The sequence below is a fragment of the Halichoeres trimaculatus genome, unplaced genomic scaffold (genome assembly GCF_033239565.1).
Source record: "Halichoeres trimaculatus isolate MK-OKI-2021-1 unplaced genomic scaffold, fHalTri1.1 fHalTri1_scaffold_21, whole genome shotgun sequence".
Lineage (NCBI taxonomy): Eukaryota > Metazoa > Chordata > Actinopteri > Labriformes > Labridae > Halichoeres > Halichoeres trimaculatus.
The window spans coordinates 17,846,924-17,865,695 of record NW_027437199.1 but is presented as its reverse complement, the minus strand read 5'-3'; the positions used below and the strand labels follow the sequence as shown (position 1 = coordinate 17,865,695).

At 43.6% G+C, this 18,772-nt stretch overlaps 1 protein-coding gene across 6 annotated transcripts in view; it reads right to left on the bottom strand.

Moving 5' to 3' along the window:
• Positions 1-13,088: 13,088 nt before the first annotated feature.
• The window catches only part of LOC141810593 (ninjurin-2-like), a 41,687-nt gene continuing 36,003 nt past the window's right edge, over positions 13,089-18,772 (bottom strand). Inside the window, exons 2-5 of one of the 6 annotated variants that reach the window (XM_074698286.1) lie at positions 17,115-17,251; positions 16,922-17,001; positions 16,431-16,594; positions 13,545-13,668 (exon numbers count right to left, since the gene is read on the bottom strand). In XM_074698286.1, coding sequence (XP_074554387.1) covers positions 16,440-16,594; positions 16,922-17,001; positions 17,115-17,251 — 372 coding nt within the window. In that variant the 3' untranslated portion in view covers positions 13,545-13,668; positions 16,431-16,439. The other 5 variants (XM_074698285.1, XM_074698282.1, XM_074698287.1 and 2 more) reach the window with 5 other exon arrangements.

Here is an 18,772-nt window from a genome sequence, read left to right as displayed (position 1 = left end):
AGAGGCTAAATACAGGCCTCATTTCCTATGAAAACATGCCCGCGCAAAATCGCGATTTTCCGAAAATCGGACCCCGAACCCGATTCTGAGAAAACCCACTGGGGACGCTCCTAGTGACCTGAGGGACGCACCCTAGAAGTTTCAGAGCCCTCGGGCTACGTTTTGTGGAGTTACGGCCAGTTTAATGAGAGGCTAAATACAAGCCTCATTTCCTATGAAAACATGCCCGCGCAAAATCGCGATTTTCCGAAAATCGGACCCCGAACCCGATTCTGAGAAAACCCACTGGGGACGCTCCTAGTGACCTGACGGACGCACCCTAGAAGTTTCAGAGCCCTCGGGCTACGTTTTGTGGAGTTACGGCCAGTTTAATGAGAGGCTAAATACAGGCCTCATTTCCTATGAAAACATGCCCGCGCAAAATCGCGATTTTCCGAAAATCGGACCCCGAACCCGATTCTGAGAAAACCCACTGGGGACGCTCCTAGTGACCTGACGGACGCACACTAGAAGTTTCAGAGCCCTCGGGCTACGTTTTGTGGAGTTACGGCCAGTTTAATGAGAGGCTAAATACAGGCCTCATTTCCTTTGAAGACATGCCCGCGCAAAATCGCAATTTTCCGAAAATCGGACCCCGAACCCGATTCTGAGAAAACCCACTGGGGACGCTCCTAGTGACCTGACGGACGCATCCTAGACGTTTCAGAGCCCTCGGGCTACGTTTTGTGGAGTTACGGCCAGTTTAATGAGAGGCTAAATACAGGCCTCATTTCCTATGAAAACATGCCCGCGCAAAATCGCGATTTTCCGAAAATCGGACCCCGAACCCGATTCTGAGAAAACCCACTGGGGACGCTCCTAGTGACCTGACGGACGCACCCTAGAAGTTTCAGAGCCCTCGGGCTACGTTTTGTGGAGTTACGGCCAGTTTAATGAGAGGCTAAATACAGGCCTCATTTCCTATGAAAACATGCCCGCGCAAAATCGCGATTTTCCGAAAATCGGACCCCGAACCCGATTCTGAGAAAACCCACTGGGGACGCTCCTAGTGACCTGACGGACGCACCCTAGAAGTTTCAGAGCCCTCGGGCTACGTTTTGTGGAGTTACGGCCAGTTTAATGAGAGGCTAAATACAGGCCTCATTTCCTATGAAAACATGCCCGCGCAAAATCGCGATTTTCCGAAAATCGGACCCCGAACCCGATTCTGAGAAAACCCACTGGGGACGCTCCTAGTGACCTGACGGACGCACCCTAGAAGTTTCAGAGCCCTCGGGCTACGTTTTGTGGAGTTACGGCCAGTTTAATGAGAGGCTAAATACAGGCCTCATTTCCTATGAAAACATGCCCGCGCAAAATCGCGATTTTCCGAAAATCGGACCCCGAACCCGATTCTGAGAAAACCCACTGGGGACGCTCCTAGTGACCTGACGGACGCACCCTAGAAGTTTCAGAGCCCTCGGGCTACGTTTTGTGGAGTTAGGGCCAGTTTAATGAGAGGCTAAATACAGGCCTCATCTCCTATGAAAACATGCCCGGGCAAAATCGCGATTTTCCGAAAATCGGACCCGAACCCGATTCTGAGAAAACCCACTGGGGACGCTCCTAGTGACCTGAGGGACGCACCCTAGAAGTTTCAGAGCCCTCGGGCTACGTTTTGTGGAGTTACGGCCAGTTTAATGAGAGGCTAAATACAGGCCTCATTTCCTATGAAAACATGCCCGCGCAAAATCGCGATTTTCCGAAAATCGGACCCCGAACCCGATTCTGAGAAAACCCACTGGGGACGCTCCTAGTGACCTGACGGACGCACCCTAGAAGTTTCAGAGCCCTCGGGCTACGTTTTGTGGAGTTACAGCCGTTAAATGAGAGGCTAAATACAAGCCTCATTTCCTATGAAAACATGCCCGCGCAAAATCGCGATTTTCCGAAAATCGGACCCCGAACCCGATTCTGAGAGAAAACCCACTGGGGACGCTCCTAGTGACCTGACGGACGCACCCTAGAAGTTTCAGAGCCCTCGGGCTACGTTTTGTGGAGTTACGGCCAGTTTAATGAGAGGCTAAATACAGGCCTCATTTCCTATGAAAACATGCCCGCGCAAAATCGCGATTTTCCGAAAATCGGACCCCGAACCCGATTCTGAGAAAACCCACTGGGGACGCTCCTAGTGACCTGACGGACGCACCCTAGAAGTTTCAGAGCCCTCGGGCTACGTTTTGTGGAGTTACGGCCAGTTTAATGAGAGGCTAAATACAGGCCTCATTTCCTATGAAAACATGCCCGCGCAAAATCGCGATTTTCCGAAAATCGGACCCCGAACCCGATTCTGAGAAAACCCACTGGGGACGCTCCTAGTGACCTGACGGACGCACCCTAGAAGTTTCAGAGCCCTCGGGCTACGTTTTGTGGAGTTACGGCCAGTTTAATGAGAGGCTAAATACAGGCCTCATTTCCTATGAAAACATGCCCGCGCAAAATCGCGATTTTTCCGAAAATCGGACCCCGAACCCGATTCTGAGAAAACCCACTGGGGACGCTCCTAGTGACCTGACGGACGCACCCTAGAAGTTTCAGAGCCCTCGGGCTACGTTTTGTGGAGTTACGGCCAGTTTAATGAGAGGCTAAATACAGGCCTCATTTCCTATGAAAACATGCCCGCGCAAAATCGCGATTTTCCGAAAATCGGACCCCGAACCCGATTCTGAGAAAACCCACTGGGGACGCTCCTAGTGACCTGAGGGACGCACCCGAGAAGTTTCAGAGCCCTCGGGCTACGTTTTGTGGAGTTACGGCCAGTTTAATGAGAGGCTAAATACAGGCCTCATTTCCTATGAAAACATGCCCGCGCAAAATCGCGATTTTCCGAAAATCGGACCCCGAACCCGATTCTGAGAAAACCCACTGGGGACGCTCCTAGTGACCTGACGGACGCACCCTAGAAGTTTCAGAGCCCTCGGGCTACGTTTTGTGGAGTTACGGCCAGTTTAATGAGAGGCTAAATACAGGCCTCATTTCCTATGAAAACATGCCCGCGCAAAATCGTGATTTTCCGAAAATCGGACCCCGAACCCGATTCTGAGAAAACCCACTGGGGACGCTCCTAGTGACCTGACGGACGCACCCTAGAAGTTTCAGAGCCCTCGGGCTACGTTTTGTGGAGTTACGGCCAGTTTAATGAGAGGCTAAATACAGGCCTCATTTCCTATGAAAACATGCCTGGGCAAAATCGCGATTTTCCGAAAATCGGACCCCGAACCCGATTCTGAGAAAACCCACTGGGGACGCTCCTAGTGACCTGAGGGACGCACCCTAGAAGTTTCAGAGCCCTCGGGCTACGTTTTGTGGAGTTACGGCCAGTTTAATGAGTGGCTAAATACAGGCCTCATTTCCTATGAAAACATGCCCGCGCAAAATCGCGATTTTCCGAAAATAGGACCCCGAACCCGACTCTGAGAAAACCCACTGGGGACGCTCCTAGTGACCTGACGGACGCACCCTAGAAGTTTCAGAGCCCTCGGGCTACGTTTCCTATGAAAACATGCCCGAGCAAAATCGCTGAATTCCCGAAAATCGGACTCCGAACCCGATTCTGAGAAAACCCACTGGGGACACTCCTTATGACCTGACGGACGCACCCTAGAAGTTTCAGAGCCCTCGGGCTACGTTTTGTGGAGTTACGGCCAGTTTAATGAGAGGCTAAATACAGGCCTCATTTCCTATGAAAACATGCCCGCGCAAAATCGCAATTTTCCGAAAATTGGACCCCGAACGCGGTTCTGAGAAAACCCACTGGGGACGCTCCTAGTGACCTGACGGACGCACCCTAGAAGTTTCAGAGCCCTCGGGCTACGTTTTGTGGAGTTACGGCCAGTGTAATGAGAGGCTAAATACAGGCCAAATTTTCTATGAAAAAATGCCCGTGCCAAATCACGATTTTCTGAAAAATCGGACCCCGAACCCGGTTCTGAGAAAACCCACTGGGGACGCTCCTAGTGACCTGACAGACTCACCCTAGAAGTTTCAGAGCCCTCGGGCTACATTTTGTGGAGATACGGCCAGTTTAATGAGAGGCTAAATACAGGCCTGATTTCCTGAGATAGAAAGCCCGCACAAAACGCTGAATTCCCGAAAATTGGACCCCGAACCCTGTTCTGAGAAAGCCCACTGGGGACGCTCCTAGTGACCTGACGGACGCACCCTAGAAGTTTCAGAGCCCTCGGGCTACGTTTTGTGGAGTTACGGCCAGTTTAATGAGAGGCTAAATACAGGCCTTATTTCCTATGAAAACATGCCCGCGCAAAATTGCGATTTTCTGAAAATTGGACCCCGAACCCGGTTCTGACAAAACCCACTGGGGACGCTCCTAGGGACCTGACGGACACACCCTAGAAGTTTCAGAGCCCTTGGGGGCGACGTTTGGTGGAGTTACGGCCAGTTGAATGAGAGGCGAAATACAGGCCTGATTTCCTGAGATAGACAGCCCGCACAAAACGCTGAATTCCCGAAAATTGGACCCCGAACCCGGTTCTGAGAAAACCCACTGGGGATGCTCCTAGGGACCTGACAGACTCACCCTAGAAGTTTCAGAGCCCTCGGGCTACGTTTGGTGGAGTTATGGCCAGTTGAATGAGAGGCGAAATACAGGCCTGATTTCCTGAGATAGACAGCGCACACAAAACGCATAACTTCCAAAAATTGGACCCCGAACCCGGTTCTGAGAAAACCCACTGGGGACGCTCCTAAGGACCTGACGGACGCACCCTAGAAGTTTCAGAGCCCTCGGGCTACGTTTGGTGGAGTTATGGCCAGTTGAGTGAGATGCGAAATACAGGCCTGATTTCCTGAGATAAACAGCCCGTACAAAACGCTGAATTTCTGAAAATTGGACCCCGAACCCGGTTCTGAGAAAAACCACTGGAGACGCTCCTAGGGACCTGACGGACGCACCCTAGAAGTTTCAGAGCCCTCGGGCTACGTTTGGTGGAGTTACGGCCAGTTGAATGAGAGGCAAAATACAGGCCTGATTTCCTGAGATAGACAGCCCGCACAAAACGCTGAATTCCCGAAAATTGGACCCCGAACCCTGTTCTGAGAAAGCCCACTGGGGACGCTCCTAGGGACCTGACGGAGGCACCCTAGAAGTTTCAGCGCCCTCGGGCTACGTTTTATGGAGTAACGGCCAGTTTAATGAGAGGCGAAATACAGGCCTGATTTCCTGAGATAGACAGTCCGCACAAAATCGCTGAATTCCCGAAAATTGGACCCCGAACCCGGTTCTGAGAAAACCCACTGGGGACGCTCCTAGGGACCTGACGGACGCACCCTAGAAGTTTCAGAGCCCTCGAGCTACGTTTGGTAGAGTTACGGCCAGTTGAGTGAGAGGCGAAATACAGGCCTGATTTCCTGAGATAGACAGTCCGCACAAAACGCTGAATTCCCAAAAATTGGACCCCAAACCCGGTTCTGAGAAAACCTACTGGGGATGCTCCTAGGGACCTGACAGACGCACCCTAGAAGTTTCAGAGCCCTAGGGCTACGTTCGGTGGAGTGACGGCCAGTTAAATGAGAGGCTTCATTGAGCCTAATTTCCTGAGATAAACTGCCCGCACAAAATGCTGAATTCCCGAAAATTTGACCCCAAACCCGGTTCTGAGAAAAACCTACTAGGGACGCTCCTAGGGACCTGACTGACACACCCTAGAAGTTTCAAAACCCTCAGGCTAAGTTTTGTGGAGTTACAGCCTGTTGAATGAGAGGCTTAATACAGGCCTAATTTCCTGAGATAAACTGCCCGCACAAAACGCTGAATTTCCGAAAATTGGACCCCGAACCTGGTTCTGAGAAAACCCACTGGTGACGCTTCTAGAGACCTGACAGACACACCCTAGAAGTTTCAGAGCCCTAGGGCTATGTTTTGTGGAGTTACGGCCAGTTTAATTAGAGGCTTAATACAGGCCTAATTTCCTGAGATAGACAGCCCGCACAAAACGCTGAATTTCCGAAAATTGGAAAGGCTAAATACAGGCCTAATATCCTTGGTAAAACAGCTTGCACAAAAGTCCGATTTTTACAAAAATTGGACCTGAAACCCGGTTCTGACGAAACCCACTGGGGAAACTCCTCGGGACCTCACTGATGCACCCTAGAAGTTTCGGAGCCATGGGGCTCATTTTGTGGAGTTACAGCCCATTTGATGATAGGCTTAAAGCAGGCCTAATGACCACCAAAAAAAAGTCCCAGAAAAATGCCTGCTCTTGAAAATTTGACCTTAAACTCAGTTCTAAAAAAACCCACTGGAGACGCTCCTAGAGACCTGACGGACGCACCCTAGAAGTTTGGTAACCCTGGGGCTTCATTTTATGGTGTTACGGCCCATTTGGTGAGAGGCTAAAAGCAGGCCAAATCAACAATGAAAAAAAGTCCCAGAAAACTGCCTTCTCTTGAAAATTGTACCGGAAACCCAGTTCTGAGAAAACCCAATGGAGACGCTCCTAGAGACCTCACGGATGCACCCTAGAAGTTTCCGAGTCCTGGGGCTACGTTTTGTGGATTTAAGGCCCATTTGATGAGAGGCTAAATACAGGCCTAATGACCCCCGAAAAAAAGCCCGCAAAAAAATGCCTTTTCTTGAGAATTGGACCCCGAACCCGGTTCTGAGAAAACCCACTGGGGGCACTTCTAGGGACCTTACGGACGCACCCTAGAAGTTTCGGAGCCCTTGGGCTATGTTTTGTGGAGTTATGGCCCATTCGGTGGAAGGCTTAAAGCAGGCCTAATTTCCCCCAAAAAACAGCTTGCAAAAAACTGCGTTTTTCCCAAAGTTGGACCCCTAACCTGGTTCTGAGAAAACCCACTGGGGGATGCTCCTTGGAACCTCATGGACCCACCCTAGAAGTTTTTGAGCCATCAGGCTACGTTTTGTGAAATTACGGCCCGTTTGGTGGAAGGCTAAAAACAGGCCTATTCAGCCCCTAAAAGTAGCCTTTAAAAAATTGAGTTATATAACGAAAGTTGGACCCGAACCCTGGTTTTGAGAAAACCCACTGGGGATGTTCCTTGGAACCGCTTGGATGCACCCTCGAAGTTATGGAGTCATCAGGCTATGTTTTGTGGTGTTGTGGGTCATTTGGTGGAAGGCAGGGGCGGAGCTAGAGGGGAAGCCGGGGAGCACTGGACCCCCTGGAATCTTATTGGACCCCCAGGTGACACCCCGGATGATTGATATGTCACAGCACCGCACATCTTGTTGTAAGGAGCTGTTTGCATCTTGTGACGCCTATGATTGCTTAGTCCCTCCTGTACAATGGTTGGCACTATGTACAACAAAGAGCTGTAATACATTTTACTAGGAGAAGAAGAATCACTTCAGAGAAAGAGGAAATTTTAAATGGAAACTAGATGCTTGAATGGCAAAATCAGATGGTTATCTGAAGTGTCTCGCAGTAAACTGAGCTAAGTAAGGATAAAAGGAGGAAGAAGATAATTATTGGCGTTGGACAGTGAAATCCATTTTCTCAAGTATTATGGTGCTTTCCTTACTTACCTAGTACTTTAAAGTCACTTTTGTGTTGACATAGAATAGAATAGAATAGAATAGAATAGAATAGAATAGAATAGAATAGAATAGAAAATACTTTATTCATCCCCGAGGGGAAATTCAGGAGTCACCGCAGCATTTCAGAAAACAAAAGTAAGAAAGAATATAGAAAGTGCAAAAGGATCCATAAGAAATTAGATGACGACATCCCATCCACCACTCGTCCACCACTCTCCAGCCCAGCCAGTCTGCACCTCCACAGGGTCCAGGACTGAGCCTCCCCAGCAGTCTGTTCAGTCTCTGTCTCCTGGATCCTGTCTGCTCACAGCAGGCGAAGCTCCTCCAATGTGGGGCCGGCGTCCGATGTCAGCTCTGTCAGCCACGTCCGTGAACAGCACGATGCCGCTGGGTTAGCACAGCTAGCTCGTCCATCCCACGGGGCGAGATCCCACGTTCCCAACAACGATGGATGGAAGGACAGGTCCACGTCGTCACCTCCCAGCTCACATCCGAGAACCAGCACGTCGTCCTCACCTCCTCCTCCTCAGCTCGAGGGAAATCATCAAGCCCTACACTAGTTAGCATTGACATGCTACAGGCTGCTAACAGCTAATTTCGCATGTAAACAATGCAGCCATGGTTACATGTAGGATCTCCAGTAAAATACAGGAGAAAAGTAGTAAAAAATACCGCCGAAGCCACAAAAAGTTTGGTGTCCGTGACCGACAATGAACCATACAAAGTGATGATCCACTCCAAATACAAAGATTACGAAAAAGAGACGAAAAAATTACAAGAAACGGACAAAGACGAGAGAGCTGCTGCAACAGGCAGCTACTTGGGTAGCGCCTGGACAGCGACATAGGAGATCATTTTGCTATAAGCTCCTGGTACCAAGTTAATTTTAACATTTTATATATTATGGTGTCTACAAATGACCAGCGTCAGCTTAAAATGGCTGCTTAACGTCTACATTTAATTCGAATTGTTGCATATATTTATGTATTTTATGAATGATGAAATAATCAAACAGCTGTTTCATGCTCTGTTGACTTAAATGACATGTAACGTGAAAAAGCTGGCTGTACAGTGTCAACTTGTTCAACAGTTTGGATATTAAACATAGTCTACAGTGGTCTGTTTCTATTCTTCCTCATAGTTCTAAAATAGAATGAATCAAATGAAAAGGCAAGGGGACAGGATACAATACTGCTTTGTAAAGAGAAGCAAATAAGGCAGTAAGACAGACAGGCAGGACTCTGCTTTGGCAGCAGCAGTTGTGGAAGCTCCCATCCTGGGACGAGTCAGGAGAGAGAATGTCAGGCAAAACCCGGCCCACCATGCCCAGGTCAGAGCACCAACAGGAGAAGTCTTATGCTCAGTTCATGATTTTAGGTTCAGTTTAGATATTTGGAATTGTATATTACTGATGGCGTGAGTTGTTTTTTAATAGGAGCCACAATTTTATTTTGTTTGTGTGGCAACTCGAGGGTGGATTTGAGATCAATTTTGCTTAATTTACAATTATCCCTTAATCTATAAACACGAGCAACGCCACCTAGGGAATTTCGCCCAATGAAATAGTTTTACCGACCCAAACAGTTAGGACACACAGGTTTGTTCTATTTCAATGAGGCATGAGACATGGTTCCAAATTCCACCACTTACTTTATTTGAGTCAGTATAGAAATAGACCGTTAAAAGTTTACCACACACACAGGGAGGGACAATCTTCTTCAGGTGCTGAGGCTCATCAATGGTGCAGTGGTTGTGGAACACAAAACAGGATTCCCAGGAAGAAAAGCACCCCAATCACTCGTGGCACACACACCAACACGCACTCGGTGAAACAACTCAAATCCGGGGATCACAGCACACCATAAGAGGGAACCACCACCAGGACACCAGGAACCACCACAATCTGCTCTCAGCAACTAAAAAGGTGAAAAAAAAGGGAATTAGTGGGTCACACACACCAAAAGGCAACCAAAATATCACTCGAACCAATAATAATTATACTAAGCAATAAGGGTGGCAGCCCCCCCAGATAACTAAAGCAAAGTAAACATACGCTGCCAAAATAACAGAATAACTCAATGATTAAACCCAAACCAATATTCAGTTAACCACTAAAGTTTCTTTCTTATCAAAACAAATGAATCAAACACAAAAACAATATTGAAGTACAGAGAGGAATGAAGGAATAAAGCAATGAGAAATGATGTAAGCTAACTCATAGAAACAAATTCAATCCAAAATATGTTTACCCATGAACTTAAATAAAAAAAAAACGAAATGTCACATTAAGGAACTAATTAGAAATGATATAAACCAAAAAGAAAAGAAAAAAGGAAAAGATGAATAAACTTCAAACCAAAATAACCCCACTAATCTCAGTCACTCATTAAGATTATCTACAATAAGCTGATAGACAGTCAGCTTTACGTTACTAAAATAGTTGCTCCAGTCCGCTGTACAGCTTCAACAGTTCAGTTTTTAATCTTTGAGGCTCATTGACAGCAACAGAGTCACAGGCCCGAGTGGGGTTAGCAGCAGGCCGCTAGCCGTAGCTTCGCCTGCACAGAGCACCTGAGAGTTTTATAGCCGCAGAAGGCCGAGGCGAAAAAGAAGCTGCCGATGCTGAGTCGGAATGGGTGCAGCAGACACTGAAGCCAGGGGAAAGCAGCAGCAAAGCGAGGCAAGGTAACACAGTCAAAGCAGCAAGGCTAGCAGAGACGAACAGGGCAAAGCAGCATCCACGCAGCAACAAGCTGCGATGTCCTTACATTAACTTTAGCGCCGCTGGAACTCCCCAGCAAAACACCCAGTTCACACAGCCCCGGGTACAAATAAAGAATTAACTTTAGTAATTCCGGAGGAGCAGTGGAGAAGCGGAGAAAGAGCACAGGCTTGTCATTAGCCATACATACCAGTCAGGCCCCGTGAGGGATCACCCACAAGGGAGAGAGAGAGACAGGAGACGAGCACGTCACAAAAGGCGCTGCTCGACGGCGACCTCGATAGCCGCAGACCGCAAAGGTGTCTAAAAACAAGCTCAACCAGGCAAATCAGTACGACAGAATAATGAATGAGCATTACTAGCAGCCACTGCTAACATACCTGGACCGGTAACAGCGAGAGGAAGGGAACGACGGGACCCGGAAGTGACGGGGACGGCCAGAACAAGAGGGAGGGGAAGCCGCCAACACTCCGTTTTATAGAGTGCCACCATGAGGTCATTGGCTGACATGGCAGCTCATAATGAAGTATGGATGATGCATCTTGTGGAGGTTTACAATTTTTTTCAAAATGTGATTTTGCGGTAAAAAATAAAATAAAAAATAAAAAATATTAAGCTGTCTAGTTTTCACCAGCAAGTACTGGTTTACTGGAAGATGATGTACAAACATAACTTCCACTACCACTTCGCTTTGGAACAACAGATACATTCTTCACAGAAATAAGTCTTTATATTACATGGACTGGATGGACAAAAATATTTGGTGTATTATGGACTTGATGGACTCAAATGGAAACATGCTTTCATATAATGACTTAAGCATGAAGTGGAACTTTTTCTGTCATCCAAAACTGTTTTTTTGTCTTGTTAATGCTATTCCAAAACCTTTCGTACTATGAGCTAAAGAGGTGATTATTCACTCCAACTCAATATGCAGATTACCAAGTTTCCTTATAGGTAATTTACTTTTTTTTGACAAAAAATGTAATAACAAGTTCATTAGACAAATAATAACTGATGAGCTTTATTCAAAACAGTACAGTAGAACCCAAGATCTTAAAGATTATGACTCGGTTAAGGTTAAAAAGTTAAGAACAGAATATGTAAAGTATCCCATACTTCCAAAATCCAAGGAAATTCATTTTATAGTTATCAACAGCATATATCCTTCAAGTGAATTTTTAAGACTAAGATTGAATTTTGACAGAAATGAATGTATCTTTTGTAAAAATGAAGTGGAAACCACGTCATATTTTTTATGAATGTAAATGTGTTCGAAACTTTTGGTCCCAGATCCAGCTATGGTTGGAGAAAAAGAATATACCAATTAAATTAGAATCACAAGTAGATATTTTATATGGAATGGTTTTGGAAAATGGATCAGACAACTTGCTGGTTAATGTAATCCTTATACTGGCGAAACATTACATACATAACTCTAAATTTTTCAAGTCCCCACCTGCATTTAAAGGTTTTGATAATGAGTTTAAAATGTATTATAAATCTACAAAACTTATGAAATCGACAAATGCAATAGAGCCTCTAAATCAAATACAAAATTATAATTTAATTGACCCTTGAACCTGAATTAAATAAATGTTTTTTTGTTTTTTTTTTCTTCCTCCTTAATTTATTTATTTCTTTATTGACTATACACTGTTCTGTATAATGTTTGTGTAATGTTACCTTTCCTACTCAACCGAATGTTCACAATGTGATTGGATATGATCTGTTATGTGCCTTACAGCTTGTAACTAAAAATATATCAATTTAAAAAAAAATGAAAAAAAAATGAAGCATGGATGAGACACATCATCCTGCCACAATCGTACTACTATTTTTTGTACAATGTTCCATCAAGGGAGGACACAGAGGCCTCTGCTCTTGATGAGGATGATTGTGAGCCAGGCCTACAGCTACTTTTCTTCAGCACTGTTTTTATTTTCTCCCAAGAAGACCCAGTGGTAGGTCTACTTACCTGAAACCTGCTAGGTAGCTGCAGTTATTGTCTAATAACCATCTGGATCTCTTAATTGTGTTTCCCTTACCAATTTTTTTGTATTCCAGATATTTTAAGATCCAAAGCAGAGGGTCCTGTTCAGCCATGTCTTAAAAAACTCCCCAGAACTCAGCATGGAACAAGTGAGAGGTCATTAAACAGCTCCTGGTATGGAGACAATTCTTGGCTCGAATACTCCATCCTTTAAAACTCTTCCTACTGTTTTGCCTGTAGACATTTTTCCCTGCTGAATGCACCAGACTCTGCCTTTGCATCAAAATCAGGCTTCTCCAATTGGAAAAAAGCATCATTGAAGGATGTGTGTGCATGTCCTATGTGAGTGAGTAACTGAGTGTGAGTAAGTAACTGTAACTATGTGAGTGAGTAACTGCAACTATGTGAGGGTGTAACTGAGCAAGATTGAGTAACTGGGAGGTACTGAGTAAGTACAGAAACTTTTCGCAGGTTTATGAGTGTGAGTAGCTATATGTGTGCATGTGCATTTTCATTTATGTAAAAGTTGTTGAAAAATTGTTGTGAAGTTATGCTGAACATTTTGTATGTTGTCAATAAAATACAAATTACATACACGGATTTCATCTCCTATGTGCTTTATCTAAACTTAAATATACTTCTATGTTGAACAACTATGCAAACATCCTCATCTTCTTCATCTTTGTCACCAACATCTTCATCTCCGTCTTCTTGGGATGGAGCGCAACAGCCTTTTTGCCAGGATGCATTTCTGACCTTATGATAGGGATTTTCTTCACTAATTTGGAAAAGAGGAACAAAAACAATTGATATTCGAGAAACAATTTATTGTCAGTCTGTGGACCCCCTGAAATGGCCATGGCCACCCTTTGGCCACCCCAAGAATGAAAGTGTAGCTCGGCCACTGCCAAACTGGTTTCTATTTCAACAGCAGAAGTTGCCACTTGGGATCCTATTATACAAGGCATGCATAAAGTGCCATTTTACACTGTCCTTTTTAATGTAAATCATATTTTCTTTTTCTTTAATGACATTATTAACAGATACACTGAAGAATACACTTTACTGTATTTTAATTGTACATAGATTTCAAAGGAAAATGTTAAAAATTATGCAGTAGGATGCTGACTGGTAATTAAATAATGGCAAAAGTGGATAAAATAAGTAAAAATACATTATATTTTTATCTGTTAGTTTGAGCAGTCTAAATGTGAATGTGTGTACATGTGTGTCAGTGAATGCGCATCATAAGCCAGGGGAAGTGTCCAGTGCGCTGCATGCCGAAGGTACTGATGAAGAAGTTGAGGCCGGTGGTGACGAAGACGATGGCAGTAGTCACATTGTTCAGGTAATCCAGACGATTCCGCAGGGTGGGGTTATTTAGATCCCGACGACCTAAGAGGCAAACACACACACACACACACACACACACACACACACACACACACACACACACACACACACACACACACACACACACACACACACACACACACACAGAAATACACAGTAGAAAAGGTTCACACATTTGTGGTATGAGGTAATTTTCATGTCAGTTCTTTGACTTGTAAAAAACACATCAAACATCACGGTCTCAACTCAAATTAATCCATTTATTCTGCTTTCATGTACACGTTAGATGGATGTCTTTTATTTGGACCCTAATTTTATGTCTGCTCTTGTTATCTCATATTAAACACATTTTTTTTACTTAAAACAAAAAAATTATAAAATTACAATTTAAAAGACAAAAAAGCGTTTGAAAAAACAATGAAACAGGTATAAATACAGACAAAGGAATGTGTCCACAATTTTGGTTTGGGCATGATATGAAAAGAAAGATTTGTTGTTACGTGGATTTTCAGAGGGTTAAAAGGAAATATTTTAGTTAAATTACATTTTCAAGGCCTGAATGGTAAAAGAAGATGTCATGTTTAGATAAAAAATAAAAATTGTACATGTGCGTCCTCTTTTTAAACTCAATATCAGTTTTAAATTGACGTCTTTCAGTGTGTGTATTATATAGTTTTCTGTGTTTCAGAAGTGAAGTCGAGCCAGAATCCAGCGGAAGAAGCCAGTCCTCTTGGAGCCGAAGAAGCTGACAAAGAAGTTGACCACTGTGGTGACGAAGATGACGCCTGTGGCCAGGTTGTTCAGGTAGTCGAGTCGTTTCTGATTGGACACCACGTTCAGGTCCCTGCGGGCTGCAACACACAGGCATACACACACGCAGACACATATACACACACAGACAGACACACAAACACACGGTTTCAAACATTTCAATCACACCCACACACAGGCACTCATTGACAGGTGATGCATGCATGCTCATACACTCATGAACTCACTGGTAACACAAAGAAACAAACAAAGAAACAAACTGTTGTTCATTCAGTCGCCCTCCAGCCTCCGTCTGGGCATTATGACTTTTTGACTGCACTTAGGATAAAGAAATTACCATTGAATTAGAAATAACAAATTCTGAACAACAGATAAAATCTCTTCATGCAGCAAAAAATTTTTACAACAGCCCCCGAGCAACAAGGAGCCACCATCTGCTGCAGTTTGACTTTAAAACTCTATTTTTTACATTACATTTCAAACCTATTTTGGTTTTCCTACTTACTCCCTTCAACAGTTTTGGTTGATGGAGCACAAGCAGGCAATGAGATTGTTAAAAGTGTGAAGAATTAAAATCAAAGAGCAATCTATTCAGAACTATTTAGAACTTCAATTTTCTTTATTTCAATGTTTTATTGACTCATTTATCAGAAATCTTCTTTTTGTTAATGAATAAAGCATTTTGGAATTGAAGTGCCTTTATAACAATGATCTTATCACTATTCTGACGCTTGAACCTATTGTCAACTTTTAAACCATTTGAATATACACATTTTATTGCTTTAGGTGTACATCAGTCTATTTTCTAAATTCTTTATTGACATTATTTCATTTTTTACATTTTTAAATGAATTCTTTTCAATCTCTGTAAAGCCCTTTGAACAGCATTTAATTTGTAGGAATGGTGTTTTATAAATAAAAGTTGGCTGAATGATTTAGAATGAAAAAGAGGAATAAATATGTTATAAATAAATAATTCAAATGAACTAAGCTTTGATTATTAGGCTTTAATGTGATTTGGTGTATTTGAATGTAGTGCAACAATAATTTACTAGAACATGAACTCACTTTGATATGTTTGTTGTCTTATATTTGTTATATAATATTAATAAATGTAATATTACTTGAATCTTTGTCTCTGTATCAATAATAACACTTATATTATATTATATTATATTATATTATATTATATTATATTATATTATATTATATTATATTATATTATATTATATTAAATAAAAATATAATATAGGCCTATGTATATATATTATGTTTGTTTTGTTTAGTATATTATGTTGTTTATTGTAATTAGTGTACTTTTTTAGTGCTCCTGCTTGAACACTGAGGACTGAAGACTCAATTTGAGCTATTGGACTGCGACTACAACACCAAGCTGCACAATTATCATGTAGGATTTGGCTGCCTCTGTTTGTATTTTTGATTTGCAGTTCTTGCAGCTTTTACCATTTATAGGGCTTTAAATAAACACAGTCATGTGTGTTAGTGTTGACTTTGTGAGTATAGATGTACCTTCAGTGTGAACCTTGCTCACTAAGTCTTTCATAGAATAAATCTCTGCAGCAACCAGCGAAGAAAGCAGCTGCGCTGTGTGCCGAACGCGGCTTTGATGAGATTGATGATGAAGGTGAGGAAGAAGAGGCCGGTGAGCAGATTGTTCAGGAAGTTTAACAAGCGCTGATAAGAGGGGAGGAGGGTCAGCTCACATCGAGCTGCACATGAACACACACACACACAAACACACACATACAAACACACACACACACACACACACACACACACACACACACACACACACACACACACACACACACACACACACACACACACACACACACAAGTCTAGTTGGTGCCTTATGCAGGTCCATTCATACTAAATAAAGTCATTTTGAGACATCAGAGAGCATGGGATCTGTAATGGATTAGTACTTTGAGTAAAACTTTAAAGTCACACTCTTCCGTGTGACATTGGTTTGTTTTTGTTCCTCTTCCAAATTAGTAAAGCAAATCCCTACGTCATAAGGTCAGAAATGCATCCTGGCAAAGAGGCCGGTGCGCTCCATCCCAAAGACGGAGATGAAGATGTTGGTGACAAAGATGAAGAAGATGAGGATGGTTGCGTAGTTGTTCAGGCTGTCCAGGCGCTTCTGATTGGCCTCTTCATTGAGGTCTCGCCGAGCTGCAACATGCACACACATACACACACACACACACACATACACACACACACACACACACACACACACACACACACACACACACATACCACAGACAACAACAAAACAAAAGTAACAAACTACAAGAATAGTTTTATTACATATTCCTGTATTTTTCTCAAGATCTATGAAATATCTGATTGCTTTCTCCAAAAATCGAAGTTGACAAAAGTGCAACTGAAATTAAGCCCATAGTACAACTACATTAGTGTATTAGTGTGTTAACTTGATCTGTTAGAATAAGGATGGATGTCTCACAGATCAATAATGCTGGGATGTGAATGGCTCACCAATGATGATGATAAGGACGCCGGCTACGATCTGGAGAACCAGAGAGAAGGAGATGAGTGTGAGGACAGCAGCGTAGTACCTGAGGAGGACGAAGAAAACGGTTCAGGAAACAATGAATGTGATAATTCAGGAGACATGAACACACACACACACACACACACACACACACACACACACATACACGTTTCATACCTGTATCCAGCCCCCTGTTCTATGACTGTCTTCATGTGTGTGATGTTTGCCAGAAACAGAGCGATGTCCAGCATGCCCTCAGCTGCTGTCTTCTTGGTGGCATAAAGGTTCATGTTCAGGTTTGAGGTTGAACCTCCCTGAAAGACAGAAAAACAGATTTAAAGTCCTGTCTCCAACACAGTTACACCAGTTGGTTTAACCTTATTTACATTTTTATTGCATTCACTAAACAGGAAAACTTTCTGTTGTTATTGATCAACAGTATTTATTCTTATATACATTTAAATGTATTTAAAGAGGGGGTATTCTGCTTTCTCATACTTTAAACATGGACTTAGAGCATCACTGCTGTGTGTTTATAATAAATGTGCAGATTTTCAAGTTGCTACATATTCATGTTGTAGAAATTTCTGAGTCTGTGAACTGATCTTTTCCAGAAGCGGCACAAGACTAGCTGAAATGATGACATCATCACATAAAGATTTCCACATTGGCGCATGACACGATGGAGGGATGAGCCGAAACACCAAGGTCTACAGATAGCTATGCCCACAACAAGCCTCCAGAAGGCTTGCCAATTAGAGTGAAGGGGGTTTGTGGAGCAGGAAGCCTTAAAGTGATACTCCAGGATGGAACAAGTAGGTTCCTATCACAAGGATGAGGGCAGAAATTACCCCTACAGCAGTGATTTTGTGCAGCAGAAGCCCAGGGCGCATCCACCAAACACCACCTTGCTGCTCGTCTGCCAGTTTCCTCTGCATTCAGACAGGGCCAATTTTTACTTGACCAAAAACAAATAAACGGACTCCCACCGAAAAAATCTGATATCGGTCAGTATTCACGCTTTATTAGTTTCACTTTCACACAAAAATACCGCTAAATAAGGCTCTAGTTCTCATCATGTCGTAAAACGGCGCTACCTCCACTGCAGCGCCACAGCTGGCTACGAGGCGCTCGCTGCTTAGTGTTAAGTCCGCATGCGGCGTGCCAGATATAAACAAACGCAGGTAGTCTGCCAGGACGAAGAGACACAATAAGAAATAGAGCCTTATTTAGCTGTGTTTTTGTGTGAATGTAACGCGCTGAAAATTCTCTAAATAAAGCGTGAATGCAGACCAATATCAGAGTTTTTCGGTGGGAGTCCGTTTATTTGTGTTTTTGGTCAAGTAAAATATGGCCTCGTCTGAGTGCAGAGGAAACCGGCTGACGAGCAGGGAGGGGGTGTTTGGTGCGAGCACCCTGGGCTTCTGCTGCACAAAAACACTGCTGTAGGGGTAATTTCAGCCCTAAACCTTGTGATAGGACCCAACTTGTTCCATCCCGGAGTATCACTTTAAAGAGACAGTAGCTACAACAATGCATTTTAAAAAGAGGCTGAAATAAGAGTTTTCCTAAACACTAGTGTGAGAATAATTGTTTTTCTTTTTTTTAATTTTATTCTAGCTGTAAATCATGTAAAGTGACTACGAGTGGTCTTGTCTTACAAGGAAGCCTAAATAATCACATTAGCCCCTCTTTAAAGCTTTTAAACTCCAAAACCTCAAAACTTAGAAAGGATTTTTTGTCTTATTCCTTGTCCAAAATATCTCATTAGAGTTAATGTAATCCAGGTGATAGGTCTGGTTTTCAGACATGACAAGCAAACTTTTAAAGAGTCT